Source organism: Uloborus diversus, chromosome 8 (assembly GCF_026930045.1).
Source record: "Uloborus diversus isolate 005 chromosome 8, Udiv.v.3.1, whole genome shotgun sequence".
NCBI lineage: Eukaryota > Metazoa > Arthropoda > Arachnida > Araneae > Uloboridae > Uloborus > Uloborus diversus.
In genome coordinates this window covers 43520362-43538356 of record NC_072738.1, presented here as the reverse complement: position 1 = coordinate 43538356, position 17995 = coordinate 43520362, and the positions used below count along the sequence as shown (strand labels likewise).

Genomic DNA, 17995 nt, shown 5'->3' with positions numbered 1-17995 from the left:
TTTAATTCACTTTTTAGCACACAGCTATGCATTGTTTTTTCATATATTCTGCTTTTTTCTTCTAATTTCAAACAAGATTTCAATGTAGATGTAGCATTTAAGTGAGAATTTTACTGTTAAAAAGATTTTTGGGAAAAAAATTTGTTCAGAAATCTTGAATTAGTTCTTCAATTTTTTTTTAAAAACATGTTTTGTTTCTATTGAGTTTAGCTATGCATAAAGTAAAAAGATATTGATTCAACTCTTTAAATCATCTAACATTTGGGAAAAAAAGATAATTTTTTAAAAAATATTCTTTAATTCTCAAGAAACCTCGAGGAAGATAATAATCTTCCTCAAGGTTTCTTGAGCTATAAATGCTATAAGTAACTGTACACTTCAAGGGCGCCCATATAAGGGGCTCGAGCCTCCCCCTCCCCAGAAATTAGAACTTCCTTGCTTTTAGTAATTTTTTCTTTGCAAAAATGTGAAAACAGTTCTTCTCCAGCAATTAATGAATAAGTTATTAAAAAAATCAAATTTTAATGACTCTAATCTGTCCTGAAATCTGCTTCCATGGAGAAAATATCCTGCTAAACCATGGTTAAAATATCTGAGCCCCCCCCCCCTTACAATTTTGCATATGGGTGCCCATGGTACACTTCAACTAATCAAGGAATTCATTTATTTTTTTGAAAAATTGATCTTTTCAATTGCATAAAATTCCTTTTTGAAAATCTTTTTTAATTTTCAGATAAACTTTGATGCATAATTTCTTTTTCAGTGCGTCTATGAGGAAGTGGCACCAAGATTTGCATGCTTTGAATAGTGAACTGATCAATAATTACAAAATTAGATCAAACAATCATGAAGAGCTGATGAATTGCTTAAAGCAAGTGAACCAGATAATTCAAAGAGCTGGGCGTTTACGAGGTAATTAATAACCTAAATGCAAATATAATTTTGTGAAACAAATTAATATGATTTAGTTATTTTACACTATAAAGACCGAAAATTGCTGTATACCTAGAACAACTGAATTGGCCAGTGTATGACTTTATTTTCGGTAAACGTAATTGAAATCAATTAAACGTTGGAATTGCCAAGGAACTGGAAAACCTATCGTTGAATCAAGGATATGGTTCAATAGAGGAGCATATACGTTCAATGCAATTAAATACCGACAAGTGAAATATATCATTAAATAGAGGGAATCATTAAATTGGGTATTGTTAAATCGAAGTTATACTGTAATTAAAATTATGGCATATTGAATGTTCTGAAGTTCTCTGTACTGAAGTATGTTTAGTTTACAATATTGCAGGGGGAATTTTTCATACTGCTTTGAGGAAAACTCGACTCATTAATGTTTTTTCACTATTTTGAGAGAACATGAAAAATTTATTTAAATGTTTTTAAACTACCATTCTAAATTTTATTTAATATAAAGTACTTATGACTTCTCTAGAACAAAAAATGTCAACAAAAGTGAAACATTCTATTTTGCAAACATCTAGTTGTAGTACTCAGCCGACAATATATTTTCCTTACTATTCAGAACAAGGTTTGACAAGTATAATAAAGCTTAAAAGCTAGCATTTATATTACTTCTGGGATAGTCCATTAGTTTACAAAAATTCTTGAATGTTGAATTTAAGAAGCTAGTTTTTTTTTTTAAAACAAATTCAAAAGTTTATTTACATTAATAAAATCGGTAATTCAAGTATTGAAACAATACACGCAGAAATTGTTAATTTACAGCAATAATCTTACACTATGCATATTATTATTCAACAATATTTTAAAAATAAAGATATGTTTTTATTTGGTTCTTTTTCAGTCGGAAGGCCTAAAACTCAAGTTATCAACTCTTGCCGATCTGCAATCAAAAGCAATGATGTTGCCGCCTTAATAAAAGTGATAAGAACTGGAGAACAATGACTATGTTAGCACATATATTAGTTATAACTGGAATGAGTTTCGTGTTGTATGAAAATCATTGCATATGATCTAGTCAGTGAAATCTAAGTCAAAAGATGGTACATGATGGATATTGAAGGACACTTTATTTGTTCACTCTGGAACATAATGCAAGGTTTTGTTATATAGTGATCAAGAATCTTGCATGAAAAATCAATTAAAACTTATATGGAAGGGGTGGGGGGGGGGGGGCACACACACAACTAACATGGGTTTTGGAACAACTATGTCACAACAGTGTGGCAAGAATTTTATTAATTAATATTTGAATTTTATCAAATCAAATTTAGTCTTTTTTATTGTAAAAATCTCAAAAGGAATTCCAACCATTAAACAAAAACCTCAGTGGATAATTTTTAAATTAATTTTCATGTTTTTGTGTTAGGTTTTTAAAAAAATAATAATATTAATAGTATAATAATAAATTAATGTAATAATATGAACAAATTGAAAACATCAAATTGAATGTTGAAAATTGTTGAATCAAAGCAATTAGTGTGTTTTCAAACCTGTTGCTTTATATTACTTTTGAAATCTAAAATGTGTACACTATAAAATTTGATGATAGAATCATTTTGAATGATTGTGTTACACTGCAGTGAAAAAATAAAGGGCAGTATCCGCAAACTTTTCGTTTTTCATTTTGTCATCTATTGTACTTTAGCTTAATTGTGCAAGCTTGCCTATTTGGTTTTTGCTGAAAATAAAATACAAAAACAAAGTCATCATCATTTCACTATTGTTAGTGAGGAATCCAAAATGCATTTCTTCAAACATCTCAAAAACTCATTTCTGCAGATACTGCTCTTTAACTTTCCATGACAGTACAAACCAATGAAACATTAAAAAATATCCTATTATTCCTTTAAGATCAATCAAAATATTGTCAATACTGCCATGCTTGGGTAAAAAACAAACCATTCTGAAAACAAAATGGAAATCCTGAAAGTAGTAGAAAGAACCTATGGAGTTTTTCTGAAAGCAATAGCATCTATCTGTCTTTACTAACTGAACAAATCATTACAAGTACTCAAGTTTCCCCAAGAGAGAGTGTTTTAGTCGATTGAATAATTCCGTCCTAATTGAACTGTGTATGTCTTTCATACCAACTGAAATATGCCAGAGATTTGGATTGTACAAACGTACTACATAACACAAGGAGAAACATAGGCCTGCATTTTGGGAGACCATGTGATTACACTATACTGACTTCCTCATTATATTTTCTGTATTAACTTCTGTTTTAAGTCTTGTACATTAAGTTTTTAGTTTATGATTTAAAAGTTCAGAACTGGTGATGAAATTCATATTTCTATGCTTCAGACATTCTGTAACAAATATATTTACTGAGTAAGCCAATTACCATTCTTTAATAAAATATCTACAAACAGAAAAATTTTCTATCTGGATCTTTTACTTATGGTTTTAATATGTAAATGCCTTTCAGAAAAGTTAGAAAGATTAATACAATCGAGTCTCAAAAAACTCAATCTAATGCGGAACAAAAAGTGGCAGAATTTGAAAATGGCAGATTCTTGGGACTGTGTGCGCAACAGGTTTTCGCATGGAGTATTTTTGTGTCCGGCCAAAGCATGACTAAGATTTTTGGAATGGTACAGGTTATCAAGAACCGAGTTTATAAGGCTCTACTGTATTACTAAATTTTAGAAAAAAAATGAATTAATTTATAAATTATAGACATATATCTCTTTGCATGGAGCTATTTATCATCACATAGGTGAAAGGTTTTTTTCTCTTTAACGCAAAAAATATGTAAAGGGTTTACTACACACAAACAGTGGAATATAAACACCAATGGGTTCTGGGATAGATTCATAAGGTCAACATAAGGTTGGCTGCATGTTGCAGCAATTGTTATATGGTTAACTTTTGTATATAACCAGGAACTGAATTGGAGTCATCATGTTAGCAACTTTATGGTATCATCTTCTACAAACAAAAAGGCAATGATTGGGGTTGAATATCAGGAAGACAACCTGGTTGTTTGGCACCCAAGACAATATCCCCAACATATCATATATACATCTGGATGAGTTCCCACCTTCAAGAGCAAATATTTGACTTTTGAAAATGCTTTTGCTACATATATCTATACAGTTAACAAAAAGAGATTTCAGAATTGTTCAAAAAATTTTTTACTATTATTTTGAGTCTGAAAAAAAAAAAAAAAAAAAACTTTTTCACCCAACTGATGACATGCATGGAACTCGGTAATAAATTAGTCATCCCATTATTCAATTTTAAGTTAGTCAACATTTATGAAAAAGTTGAAAATAGCTATCAAAAGAGAAACATATTAAATTGATAATTTTTTTACAAGTAGATTTCTGGCTATTTAAAAATAAACAAGCTTTATATTTGTAAGATTTGCAATAAAGTTTTGAGCTATTTTCTTGATGAATGTTTTTATGCTCTTTCTTTTTTTTTGTTAAGGGGGAAGCATTGCATTATCTCCAAGGGCTTAATTATCATGAGTTCTCAAGGGAGTGTGTACTCTTGTACTGCTTTTCAATTTTATGTGAGTTACATCTTCAGACAGAATTCGGGCTGCTTATGCATGAAAATCAATTTTAAAGACTCTAGCACTTCTTTTCTTAGAAATTAAGCTCTGATCATCTTTTTTTCCATGAAAGTGTAATGATTTCAGGCATAAATGAAAGTAAATTGATTAAAGTTTGTACTTTGATTTAAAAAAAAAATTGTAAAGATACACAATAGAAAAATTTAGGCTTTCAAATGAAAAAGATTAACACAGGCATGAGGGTACTAATATCTCTACGTGGCATCTAAATTTTGTAGAAGAACTTCTTATTGAAAAACTATTAAAGTTTTTTTCTTCCACTGCTGTTGTTTATACTGTCTGTTCTCGAAAGTAAAGACTACCTCTCAGGATAGATTCTATTTTACAAAGGGGTGATAGTTTGAGGATGGGCACTTCTCCTTGCACTTGCTATCTCTTTTTTTCGATGCTACTTTAGAACTGCTGAACGCGTAGTTTTGTTCCTTCCTTATTTTGGTAAAATCAGAGCAGACCTGACGCATGCGCAAATTGGCGCTAGGTCTGGGCTAAGGAAAACATTCAGTACATTTTATGATTTGAAAAATTTAATTTGTAAATCAAGGAATATAGTAGAATAATTTTGGAAATAAAGCAAATTGTAATTAGTTTAATTGCATCATTAACAACTTGAAAACAAAGAATTTCTTTTACACATAATGAAAGAGACATTACAGATTAGAACTTTTATGACAACAATATTTAACTTAATTCACATTTGTAGATTTTTCTTTGATTCATACTTTACAGCTAAAATTAAATCAGTAGAAAAAACTTACCTGATGAAGTTAAATTTCTCTAAAAACTTTATTGTCAGCTATTACATTTTATCTCAGTTTCTGTACACTGTTTTGGAAGTTGCTGCTGCTGCTGGTATACTTTATTTAAATTTGCAACAGTTAAGCAGATCTGTAGAAGGGGAAAAAAAGCTATTACCAAACGTTTATTACAATCATAGAATTTAACACACTAGTAATTACACCAGATGACTAAATTGTGTGCTGGCACATTACAGGAATTAGGAAGGAGGAGAAAGTTTGCTATTCAACACTACACAGAGCGTAATAGTTTAAAGTACTATTTAGGCATCAAAAAACTTTTTTGCATTGCTACTGTCATATGAAACGGCAGTATTGACAGTGCAACTTTTTTTGGCCTTCGTTTTAGCTTTCCAGCAATTGCAGTGAGCTTTTCAGTGATACTTTGTTGTCCGACTGTCAACAAAGTGTCGTAATCAGAAGAGCAACTTTTTAACGGGAGCAGCTTTATATTGCATTACACAAGAACTTATGGTAAAATACTGACTTTAGTAAATCAGTTAATACCTTGATGATCCCAATTAGATTCAACTAACATAGTTTGGATTTACACTGATTACAACAAAATGGAAATCATAAGAAAAAAATGACTTCCTTTTTCAATTCACACTACTTTCCAATAAGGGTTCACTTGCAAGTTTTTAATAATCAAAAGATTCAAAAGCCTCTTTCAACAGTTTTTGGACAATAGAAAATAAATTGATAACTTTTATCACATGATAAATTTTATCACATAGTTTGAATTTCATTTAATAGACAATAAACATGTTTTTATTAGCTACAAAATTTAAATATTATTTCATAAAATATTATAAAAGTTAATGACTAAAACAATTTTACTACAAGTAAAAACTACTTAAAACAGACAAACCTTTTTTGCCTTTAATGTCACAGCATCTTTGGAGGGAGGTTCTGATTCACATATTGTTTTCAACGTAGGTATCACAAGTTTTGTTAAGGATTCTGAAGCAATTATATCATGAAACAGCAAATATTCAATAAAAACCAGTGCTCTCTAAAATGCAAATAAAATGCTATTACATATTATATATTTTTTAAAACAGGTAAATTTTTCAGTTTTTCAAAAACTATTTCTAACTCTTTTTAGTTATTGAAGAAATTCTTTTACATTATACTTTAACAAACATTTTCTAAGCGATTATGTGTGCTAAAGTATTCGTAAACTGGGAAAAATTAAAGTTGTGTTATGTTTTCTAACTTTGATAATATAGAATGAGTATGGGACCACAATTTTGGAAATCATAACCTGGAAGATCTCGAAAGTAGAAACTTTTTTTCTTTAAATAATCAAAAACGTATAAATAAATAAAATTTTATATATTCTTATATTTTAGATGTGTTTAAAGTCATAAACATTCAATATTTACTTGTTTGCATCAATGTTGCATGCCATGCTCAATATTACCGATTTGCTGTAATCATGCAGCATACTTTTAGCATCTCTGCATTAAATTTACAAAATTTTTTTTATTTTCTTATGAGCATACAGCACAAAACATATTGAGCAAAAATACAAAGCTATCCATCAATATAAATATTATTTATGTATTGTATCGATTGGCAGATCAATGTAATGCACAAAAACACCATAGTCAATTATCTCCAACTTTGCTTTTCCTTTACACACCAAAGGATGCTTTCATTGAGATTGATAAAGAAAATAAATTTGGAGCAAATATTAGGGAATTTGGAAAAATGTGCCGAATATCATGCAGTAATAATTTTGAGTCGGGATTTAAAATCCGGAGAAATCTTAAATCCTGAAAGATTGCAATCGCAAACGTAACGAATTTAGGGCCCTATACTGGACTTGATTTTTTATGTATCTTTCAGCACTGACTAAAAATTACCATTATTTTATTTATTTATTTTTCATGTAAAATATTTTTAAAAATTCACAAAAAAAGGGGAGGGGTCATTTAAAATACTCCAAATGTTTTTTCTGTATAATGCATTAGTTTTTTGGTTTAGACAACACTTTACTATATCGTTGCCTAAAAGCAACAGTAGGATATCTTAGTGTTATTCCCGAGATTAGATATCTTACTGTTGCTCTGAGGCGACACTATGAAACAGGTGAAGTGCATGAAGTACAGAGGGCCCATTTAACATTTAATTTCTAATGAATTTTTTTTAAATGCATTTTAAAATGTATTTATTTAATTGATTTTTATGAGGTCCATCACTTTCAGAAATGACTCTCCTTATTCTCCGATTTTTTATGTACATAATTTTTGCAGTTTATTATATGTGATGTATCAAAGCTTCGTTGGATCTCTTGTGCTCTGCTTTGAACTTTCTCTTTTAAGTTCTCTATTATAGAATAAAGAACATTTTCTTTGATGTCCTCTTTATATTTTTACAATGTCCTCATGAAATATCTCACCCATTTTGTTCACAATTGGCACCTAGATTTTCCTGGAAAATATCCCAAAGGAACAACTCAGGAAACTTGTCTCAGTTCTTATTCGGGAATTTGGGGCAAAGTGAAATGGTTAAGATGACTAAGCTTTTTCAATGTGAATAAATTTAAAACTTGTTTTGAAAATTACAGTACACAAAGAAAGAACATTGTATTTTGTGAAAAAACTTGCATTGAAATATTATTTTTAATTTTTGGCAGTAAAATTGTGCCTTCAAAAAAAAAAAAAATCACTCTTTTTCATGGAGCAAAGTGAAAAATGAAATATTTTCTATTTGATTGTGAAAAATATTTTTGAACAATTCAAAGAGCAAATTACAGGCTAATTGAATATGAAAAGATAATGAAATAATAAACTAATAAATAAATAAGGTTATTAATTAATGCATTAGGAAAAATTAATGAAGGAATAAAATATTGAATGAGTAAGAAAATAAGTAAATGAATTAATTAATGATTGAATTAATAACTAAAGGAATGTAAATAAATAATTTAATAAATGAATACATAAGTGATTTAGTAAATGGTTGAGTTAGTAAACAATATGAAATATTTACTCTTGCCGTGTCCACTTTGCCCCGCATGCACTTGACTAATTGTGAAAAGTATTAAACACACAAATAAGCTAAATATTAGCCAAATAAATACTGCACTGAATAATAGAAGGTCCCAATTAAAGTTTAAAATGTTAAAAAGAAGAACTTTATAATTTGATAATTTCAAAATAATTTTTGACTTAGAACAAAATATTACAATTTGAGTATCCATTTTTGAAAATTGCTTGTATTATCATTTGCAGAGTTAATTGTGTCTTGACTGTAATAGACTACATATGTTACTGCATAGTTAAACTATTACGAGGTAAGTTTTACTAAAAGTGGAGAAAATATTTCACCATTTTACTTTGCCCCATATTCCCCTACTTCTACATCATGTTTTAAACAGTTAAGGGGGGGGGGGGAATAAAAGACTTAACAGAAGGACTTCCCCCATTCCGAGAACGTTGAACAACTTCGTTATGGAGGGTGGGTGGAAAGGGATAGTAGCTTTTGAAGGCATTTTATGTCTCACAAAATTAATTTAAAAAGTTAACTGAAAAAAATGCACTAAAAAAGAAGTGATTGTTTTTTTTTGGCAATTTTAGTCAAAATTTAAGGCATCAGAGAGCTTAATTTTTGAAGCTCCTTCTGAAGGATGTTCTTCAGAACCAATACCTATTTAGATGAATTCTTGGAAAAAAAAAATCAAACATAAAAAAATTATCTTCAAAAAAAAAAATCTTTATTTTTTAATTTGTCTTCTGCAAAAAACATTTGGAAATAATAGAAAAAAAATAAAGGTCTTTTCCAGATGCATTACGAATAAATATATATATATATAGATAAAATTTAAACCAAAACACACACACACACAAACATTTTGCTCTAAAAATGTAAGAAACACACCCATATTGAATTACATTTAAATTGATTACTTAAACTACTAACTCCTACATTTGTAAATCTCTGAGGAAAAATAGGATAAAAAACAAAATAAATTAGAGTTTAGGAAAAAAAAACAGGTGCACGAAAAATTTTGTGCTTAATTTCACAAACTAAAGTAAGAACCATATTTTTTGCATAAGAACTCACCAACCGAAGATTCTCTTCCTTAAGGACCAATTTTTTCATTATAAATGATAGAATTTTCTCACAATTTAAAGATGAACATCTAGAACAAGATGTAAATATTAAAATGTTTGATAAACATAATAAAGACTTAACTTAGAATTTTAAATGCAAGAATTTTCAATGACATACATACACACACACTAATATACAGAAAGAGGGTGGGAGATTTGAAATTCTTGCTGTTCTGATCACTAGAAACTCTGACTTCACATAAATACTCTGCATTTTGGCATGCGTTTCTTTGATTGGCTTAAACCTGTCAGGTGGGAAGACCTCTTTTCTTTTATTTTATTTAGATTTCTGGTTATAATTCACTTCCCAAATTTTGATTGTGATTAGATGTCATAGGCGTCAACATTGAAGGATGAAAAATAAGGACATTATACTTAAAATTAGGGAGACTACATGAATAAGTTTAGTGATAAAAAAATTGAATGTAAATGGGATTTTTAAAATATAAGTAGAAATTTCTTAGATTGAGCCTATATAGGACCCGAAATTTGGGAATTGAGATTTATTATTTTAACTTTTGAAAGTTAAAAAAAAAAAACTACAGTTTTTACATTTGAAAAAAATATATAAATGAATAAAAGATGCAACAGTTCTTCTCTCTTTTAAATGATAGTAAAAAATCTTTGCAGCAGATAAAAATTTAGGACGCTCAATGAAAAGTCGAAGTTTTTGTACTGCATTTTGCTTTAAAAAGGAGTATTTTTACTTTGCGTTTTAAATAAAATTTTAGCATTGTTAAGTGGGGGAGGAAAGTAATTAGGATTTTTAAAACATTGCATCTGAATGTCTTTTTTTTTTAAACACAAAGTGTCAAACATTTAAAATTAAAAGATATCACACACGTCTTCTTTCCCTATCATATTCCATTTCATACTCAAAAAGTTACAATTTTTTCATGGAATTGATTATTATTATGGATTACAGTTTTTATATATTTCACCTGCCGCAAAATAAATTTCACTCGCCTAAAAAGTGTAATGGAATATTTTACGCCTTCAAAAAATTCTAGCTATATCTTTGAATGTATGTGATGCTTTGCCATGGATGAGAAATCACTTAAAGGCAATATTCTGATCCAGAAAATACAAACAAACACGTGCACACTGTTTGCAAAATTTTGCCGACAATTTTATAGTTATTTTAAACCAATTTTTGCATTATTAAATTCTTTTGGCCAGTGACAAATTTTGTTCACCAATTTTGAGGTGTAACCAATTAGTAATACAGAATAATTAGTAAATATAACTGAAAAATCAATTGTTGTTTAGTGCTACTCTGCTCGCTTTAAACTTCACTTTTTTACTGTTGGCGGCAATATAAAACTTAGAAGGAGTACAGCACTTTTTTTTGTAAAAGTTTTGAGTTCACAGACAGTTTTAAATTTTATCTAGGCCTGATGATATTTTTTAGAAATTATGATTTTTTTTACCAAGCAGGTAAATCCTTTTGATTTAATCAGACTCCTACACCCATGACCTCTTATTGTTGATTATGGAACTCTGTAAATGACCGGAGATATTTTTGCCTCCTTTTCGTTTGAATCATGAACTCAGTTTATGACTAAAGAAATTCTCATACTAAACTATAGTTATCAGAATGAAAAAAAATATGAGCAATTAATGTGTAGAAAATAATGGTCGAAAAATAAATTATATGAATGCAACTTTACTTTTTAGAAGTCTGAGGCTAACTCTAGCCTCATGATGGTTGATATAAGCGTACTTTATCTAAAATAAGACAAGTCAAATCATTTTCACTAACCTATGGCTACCGTCTTTTTAAAAATTACTTCTCATTTAATAAAGAGACAATCAAATTGTTTTCACAGGAACACCAGTTGAGTTCAAGGTCTAAAAATCACTATGGCATGAATTAGATTGTATGCTGATTTATAGTTCACATTTAATTCTTACAGCATTCTAGAATGTTGCTTTTTATTAGAAGTAGTATGACACACATTACGAAATTGCAAATTAAGGCTTAGAAGTAAACATTTAGCTGATATAGTTCGCAAAATGAATCGACAAATATATTACCATTAAAAGTATTCTAAGTAAAAATACTTTACTTTTTGCATGATGACAAAATTTTTGAGTATTCTAACTTGCATAAAGGTTCATCAACAAGAAATTCCTCTACAACTTTATATTCATCGGACCAATCAGACACTTGTAGATCAAGTTTACTAAAACAAAGATTCAACATTATTAAAATTTCAGTAAGTTACTGCCCGATAAAGTTAGCTCAAATTGTTTTGATTAATTTTATATAAAATATGAATTTATGAATGAAAAGAAAACACCACACAATTCATTTAAAAGCCTTCCAAGAGAAGAAAAAACATGTTTTACATCATACAAAAAAGACGCCCAAGAGGAACTGTTATTGTGAAAAATTATCCAGGATAACAATTATTAAAGGCACAATTTCCAGATAATTTGTGAACCTTTCCTGAATACATCTTTTCATATCACAAAGCAAAGTTTGATTATAAATAGTAATATAAAAAGTATTTGTTTTCCTATGTTAGTACAAAAAAAAAAAAAAAAAAACTTTAGTGGTATCTAGAAATTGAAAATAATCAATGTGTTTGTCTTTTTCAACTACTTGATCCCCCTATAACCCCCTATTTATCAAAAAATGATAAATAGGGGGAAATTAAACTCAAAGATTAGATTTGAAAAATATGAAGATAAAGGGGGAAAATAATCAAACTAGACAAAAAGGTGTGACAATGAAAATTTTTGAAGGGACAGTTGTTTCCTCATTTTTCTAATTATAAACATATAACTTAAAATTATTTCATCTTACCTTAATAAACTGACTGAAAAAGAACAAAAGATAATAACAATGAAAATATTGTTTCAACAAAGAATTAGTACCACACAAGTTGAGGATTAAAAACTAACCTAGGTTCAACAACTTCAGCAGGAATTGAATTTTCCTTACTGATTTCTTCTGAAACAGCAGCAGAAGCGGCATCTGTATCCTCATCATCAGAATCATCCCAGCCACCTCCAGCTCTCCCTGGTCTGTGAACTACAGTTGAAGCAAAAATCTTAAAATCATGATAGCAATGTTATACAGTCGAACGCCCTTGTAACGAGCCCTGATTTAATGAGAACCTGAATTTAGCGAGTAAAGCAGAAAGATTTGGTTGGTACAATGTTAAGTCTGAGAGAGCATAACTCACTTTTAGCAAGCAAACCCTGCTTAAAGCGAGCGATATTCTGTGATTTACAAAATTTATATTGGCTTCCAGATAACATCATCTTTTCTTGGAAGAATCCTTTCAACATTCCGAAGTCGACCGAAAGTTAGTGATCAGTCATATATTTATATATAACTAGTGGAACCCACACGGCTTTGCCCGTAGTTGAAAATTAAAAGGTCATTCGGTTCGCTTGCATATTTACAAATAATGGATGACGAATTTCTTGCCAATTGACTATGCTCATTCGCTCTTCCATTCCACGTCATGATAATGTCGTAATTTACTTGTCCATCTTATGATAATTTTGCTCCGGAAAATTTTCTGAAAATTAAAATAGAAGAAGAACAAAATCGAATTTTCAAAAAATTGCTTTGAGGTGCACACCCCCATGCAACAAACTAACTTTGTGCCAAATTTCATGAAAATCGGCCGAACGGTCTAAGCGCGTCACAGAGATCCAGACATCCTACAGACATCCAGACAGAGAGGCTTTGAGCTTTATTATTAGTAAAGATAGTACAAATTTGCATTCAAAAAGATATGTATTGCTCTCATAGATTAGGAAACTAGAAAACATCAAAATATATGAAAATTCTTACAATGGAAAAAATTTATAGCCAACAAAATTTAGAAATTATCTAAGAACAGTAGGTTTACTAAAGACTATTCATCCCATATATTAGCTGTATTTTTTCATCACTAAAGAAGAGTGTTACTTGAAACTCGTATCTATAGCTTTTGTAACTTAATACAGTAGGACCCCGATTTAACTAATTCATTGAGACCAAAACTTTTTTTACGTTAAACCGGGGTTATTCGTAATATTGGGGTGCAATTTTTTTTTAATTACACTTTATTACACTGCACTTCGTGCAGTTGTTTATTGAGGCAACTTGTGCAGTTGCCCCAATAAGCAACTGCACAAAAATATCCATAATTAGAAATAGTACACTTTTTATTCAGGATTCCACGACTTATTACACACTAGTTAATTTGAAATTTTGTTGCATGGAGTATTTGATTTCGACAATTTCCGTGATACTTGACTTGAAATAGTTCTCTTTTTCGATTTTATCGAGAGAAGAAAAGACTGCGTCATTTATAGCCTACTGCATGAGATATGTTTTTAGAGTTTCCATTCCATGTAAAGCAAAAAATAATAGCTTTAATGAGAGTTTCACTATCGCTTTCTGCAACAGAAAGGTTATTCATTAGTTGCCCACTCGTCCGTCAAACATTGCTGATTCCAAGAAAAGTCTTTTTCTGCTTTGCACAAAATGGATATATCGTTTGGAGAACAATCCAATATTTCTAAACTGAAATTAACAAAAAAAAAAAACATTTCTGCTTCTAAAATAATTTGTTAATTTGGGGTTTATTATTTGGTAAATAGGGGGTTTTGCCTTCATTTTAGTTGTAGAAAAAGAAAAATTCGCTAAAACGTGAAATTCATTAAATAGAGGTTCGTTAAATCGGCGTCTGACTGTATGCTGTTTCAAAAAAAAAAAAAAAAAAAAACTTTACGATCATATTTTATTTAACTAATTATTTCTCACTGACTTTTTGTTTTAAACAAATATGCCTAATTTTGAATAAGAAAAGCACATCTGATTAAAAAAGAATTTTCTTTTTAAAGAAAATTTAATTCAAATAAATTACCACTAATGATAGTCCACACTGTAAAGGCTTTAGACAAATTTCTTAATGAACAGGGTAAAATCTAGTTTTATACTACTACAGGCACAATTAAGCTTATTTCTATGGGGGGGGGGGACTCAGCTCTTTGGGCATCCATATTTTGAGGAGTATTAAAGGCTATTAAATCTAATAATAATAAAAAAAAGCAAATATTGGCAAAATAGCTAAAGCAACAAACATACTACGTTTAATCTTTCTTTCTGCTCTTGGTTGAGCTGTTGCTAACTTTGGTATATATGAATCTTCCACAGGAGGAGCCAATTCTAAGTCACTTTTTTCAATTTTCAAAGGTTTATACTGTGGCAAAGAGTCACTAAGAAACGATGATTGGTTAGGCTGACTTTCCTTCTCAGAAGTTGGTAATAACTTTTCCACAAATGTTGTGATTCCATCAGTAACTTTTTCAGAAACAGATTCTAAAGAAACATAATGCAAATTTAAAATAACAAAAATAATAAAAATAATTAAAATTAATAGTATAAATAGTTCTGTAAACATGAAAATAGATGTTTTAATTTGAATGAAATAACAAAAATCTGTTTACTTTGTGTTTTAACAGAATAGCCAAATCCAGACATTTTAGTAGTATTTGCTTGGCTACCGTATCCAGACAATGGCATAACAGCTAAAATGAATGAAGTAGTTAATTAATTTTTTGATATCATCAACTTTTTTTTTGTCACACATTAAAATTTAATATGAATCGGGGGGGGGGGATCTTCAATAAAATGAAGGTACATCACGAATATTTGAAAAATTAAAAAAAAAAAGTAAGTTTTGTAAATAAGTAGTTGTTGATAACCAAAAATGTCAACTAATAAATTGTTAACAATGTCCCACTTTGATAAATTACTAAAAACTAATTCATAAAAATTATCCTTTTGCAAAACTTTTTAGCTATATGAAGATTTACTTCAAACATTAATTTTATTTAAGGATAAATATTTACAATTCAGCAAGCACTGATATTTTTCAAGGATAAACTTTTAGTGTTACAATGCTTATTATTGTTATTGTTAGTCCTACCAAAAGTCATTATTACAGATCTATCCACTAGGGCTCGACCGATGGCATTTTTTGACCGATGGGCCGATGCCGATTGTTGGCCGATTGTTCAAAGATGGCCGATGGCCGATTGTTTTTCCCAAATGGCCGATTGCCGATGGCCGATGCCAATGGCAAAAATGAAAAAAAATCAAACGGAAAAAAATTGCCAAGATTGTCAGGGATTTGAAGAATCCTTCCCCCTTTCTTTCTCACTCTTGCCATCATTTTCCTGATGTTAAAAAAGGGAAGTTTTTGTTTTATTAGGAGGTTTTCAAGAAACTCTCTTATAATCAAGTGTTAACTTTTTCTAAAAACGAAATTTAGGAAAACTTCATTGTTTTCTTCCTCCTCGAGTTAACCTCTATAGTTGAAAAAAAAAAATAAATAAATAAAAAAAAGCCATGAATTTCCTCTGCCATCCCCTGACAGAAAAACAAGGAATTGTACTGATATGCTATCAAGAAAAACTCTCTTGTTTGGTATCTAAGTAATTTCATTCTGGTAGTGATACGAAAGACTTACATTTCTAAGAGATTTTCTTTTTGCCTGCAAATATAGATTAAAAATATACTATCCTTTTTGGGAAAATACGCTTGTTTTTCCAAAATATTGAGGGTAAATTTGACGCCACTAAAAAAAGTGCCGCCCGGGGCGAACCACCCCCTCCGCCCCACCCTAGACACGCCACGGGTCTCACGAAGGGTTCACACGCTCCTTCAAAACTCCTCCAATACTCCTACATTTAGGACAATTTTTTTTGTAGGGTCCTTCAAACTCCTTCATTTTGGTTTCAGTTCCTTCAAAATTCCGTCCTTTTTAGTTCGACTACTTAATCTTCCTCTATGACAGTAACTTATAATATTTTGATCGACAACTAACTTTGTCACAAGGGTGATTTTAATGTAGTAATTTCGTGCATTTATTTTTTTCATAAAGATGTGATTTACAAATTGATCATTGTTAAGTCATAAAAGTTGAAGGTGAAAATTTTATTAGAAGACTAAAATATTTGATAAGTGATATAAAACATGCTTAAATGGTGCTTGGCTATTTTTTCAAGTTTTATGATTATTGTTTTTTCCTCTACCACACTCTCAGCAGCAAAAGTCAGGTTGTCTAATTATTATTTAAATATTTAAAACCACATAAGGAAATGTACTACATTAAGTGATTGTACTGAAAAAACACTTGTTTAGTAAATCGCAGTTATGATATAATAAAAAGGGTCATCCACAAGTGATGCCATGCTTTGAGGAGGAGACAGGTCCATGGAAGTGTGACAAGGGGAAGAGAGAGGGTGGCAAAAAATGACATCAAACAGTTATTGTAACAATGTTTATAAAAAATTCGACATGTGACAAGAGGAGGAGTTACGTAAATTGTGACACTTTGCAATAAAGGGGGAAGGGGTCAAATATGTTGAAAAAAAGTGTGACATCATTTAATGACAGCCCATTAGTGCCCCTTCAAAATCTCATTTTACTCCTTCAAAACTCTTCCAAAACTCCTTCATTTTATTTCTGAAATTGAGTCAAGTATCCCCCCCCCCCTATTACCTCAAATGCAATGTATATGTATGTATGTCCGGGGTAATCTGCAAAACTACTGGACCGATTTTAACCATTTTTTCACCGTAGATAGCTACATTACCAGGGAGCAACATAGGCTGTAATTTGTTTCTAAAAAACTCAGTTTGAAAAGGTTATGATGGAAAACAGTAAATTTCATATAATTTCCCAGACTTCCAAAAGCTCATAACAAATTTAATGGGATAGTAAAGTAAGACTCTAACTGAAACAAATTTTAAATATTTTGTGGAAACTTTAAGACAATATACTGTTGTTAGCTCTGAAGTTGCCTGCAAAGAGTTAAAATATACTTAGATTTTGGAAACTGAATAATTTGAAACATATTTTTCTTGAAACGAGTTTTGAAATTGATGCTTGAAGAATTTATTATTACACTATAACAAGCAAGAGTTTTGCTGCATCGAAACTTCTATGAGCAATTAATTTCAAAGTGCAACAATTTTTGTTGATAATTAATTTTTCAATGTCCCCCCCTCAAATCTAGAACTGTTAAAAATCCTCTAAAAGAGACCAGTCAAACCCGATGGGTTTTATGACGTATCAGAACATTTAAAAACCTATTGGCTTTGAATACAAATCAATAGCCCTTCAGAAAAATTTACAAAAACGGAAGTATTTTGAAATTTCTTTATGAAACCTTGAAAGGGTGAAAAATCATTCTTTCTAAAATAGCTGTTTCTTTTTTCCAGTACACTCTCGATATCACAAAGTTGAAGGGATGGTATAAAAAATTCGAGATATTGAGTTTTCAAGATAACAAGGTCATAATTATAATAAAAATATATTCTAAAAATTAATCACACCAGTTAAAAACAAGTATGAAAAAAAAGTCTTTAACAAAAACTTTAACTTTTAAAATGAGCGAAAACTAATAGAGAATAAAGAATTAAAAAGAAATCTCTAGTCAAGTAGCAAAATCTAGTGATTTACCGCAACTAAACTTATCAAATATTTGGAGCTACCAAGT

General features: G+C 29.9%; 2 protein-coding genes across 4 annotated transcripts in view; one reads left to right on the top strand and one right to left on the bottom strand.

Moving 5' to 3' along the window:
* LOC129228292 (Bardet-Biedl syndrome 2 protein homolog) overlaps window positions 1–3355 on the top strand; it is a 46968-nt gene extending 43613 nt beyond the window's left edge. Inside the window, exons 17-18 of the mRNA XM_054862969.1 lie at window positions 764–912; window positions 1820–3355. Of these exons, the coding sequence (XP_054718944.1) occupies window positions 764–912; window positions 1820–1920 (250 nt within the window). The 3' untranslated portion in view covers window positions 1921–3355. The remainder of the gene's footprint in view (window positions 1–763; window positions 913–1819) is intronic.
* Window positions 1–17995, bottom strand: part of LOC129228293 (AP-4 complex accessory subunit tepsin-like) — a 53349-nt gene that overhangs the window by 15588 nt on the left and 19766 nt on the right. For all 3 annotated transcript variants that reach the window (XR_008580913.1, XM_054862970.1, XM_054862971.1), the window contains exons 7-13: window positions 14937–15017; window positions 14575–14808; window positions 12390–12519; window positions 11549–11665; window positions 9430–9508; window positions 6227–6370; window positions 5317–5446 (exon numbers count right to left, since the gene is read on the bottom strand). Coding sequence is in view for 2 of the 3 variants with exons in the window: in XM_054862970.1 (XP_054718945.1) it covers window positions 5351–5446; window positions 6227–6370; window positions 9430–9508; window positions 11549–11665; window positions 12390–12519; window positions 14575–14808; window positions 14937–15017 (881 nt within the window). In the remaining variant the exon portion in view is untranslated. The remainder of the gene's footprint in view (window positions 1–5316; window positions 5447–6226; window positions 6371–9429; window positions 9509–11548; window positions 11666–12389; window positions 12520–14574; window positions 14809–14936; window positions 15018–17995) is intronic.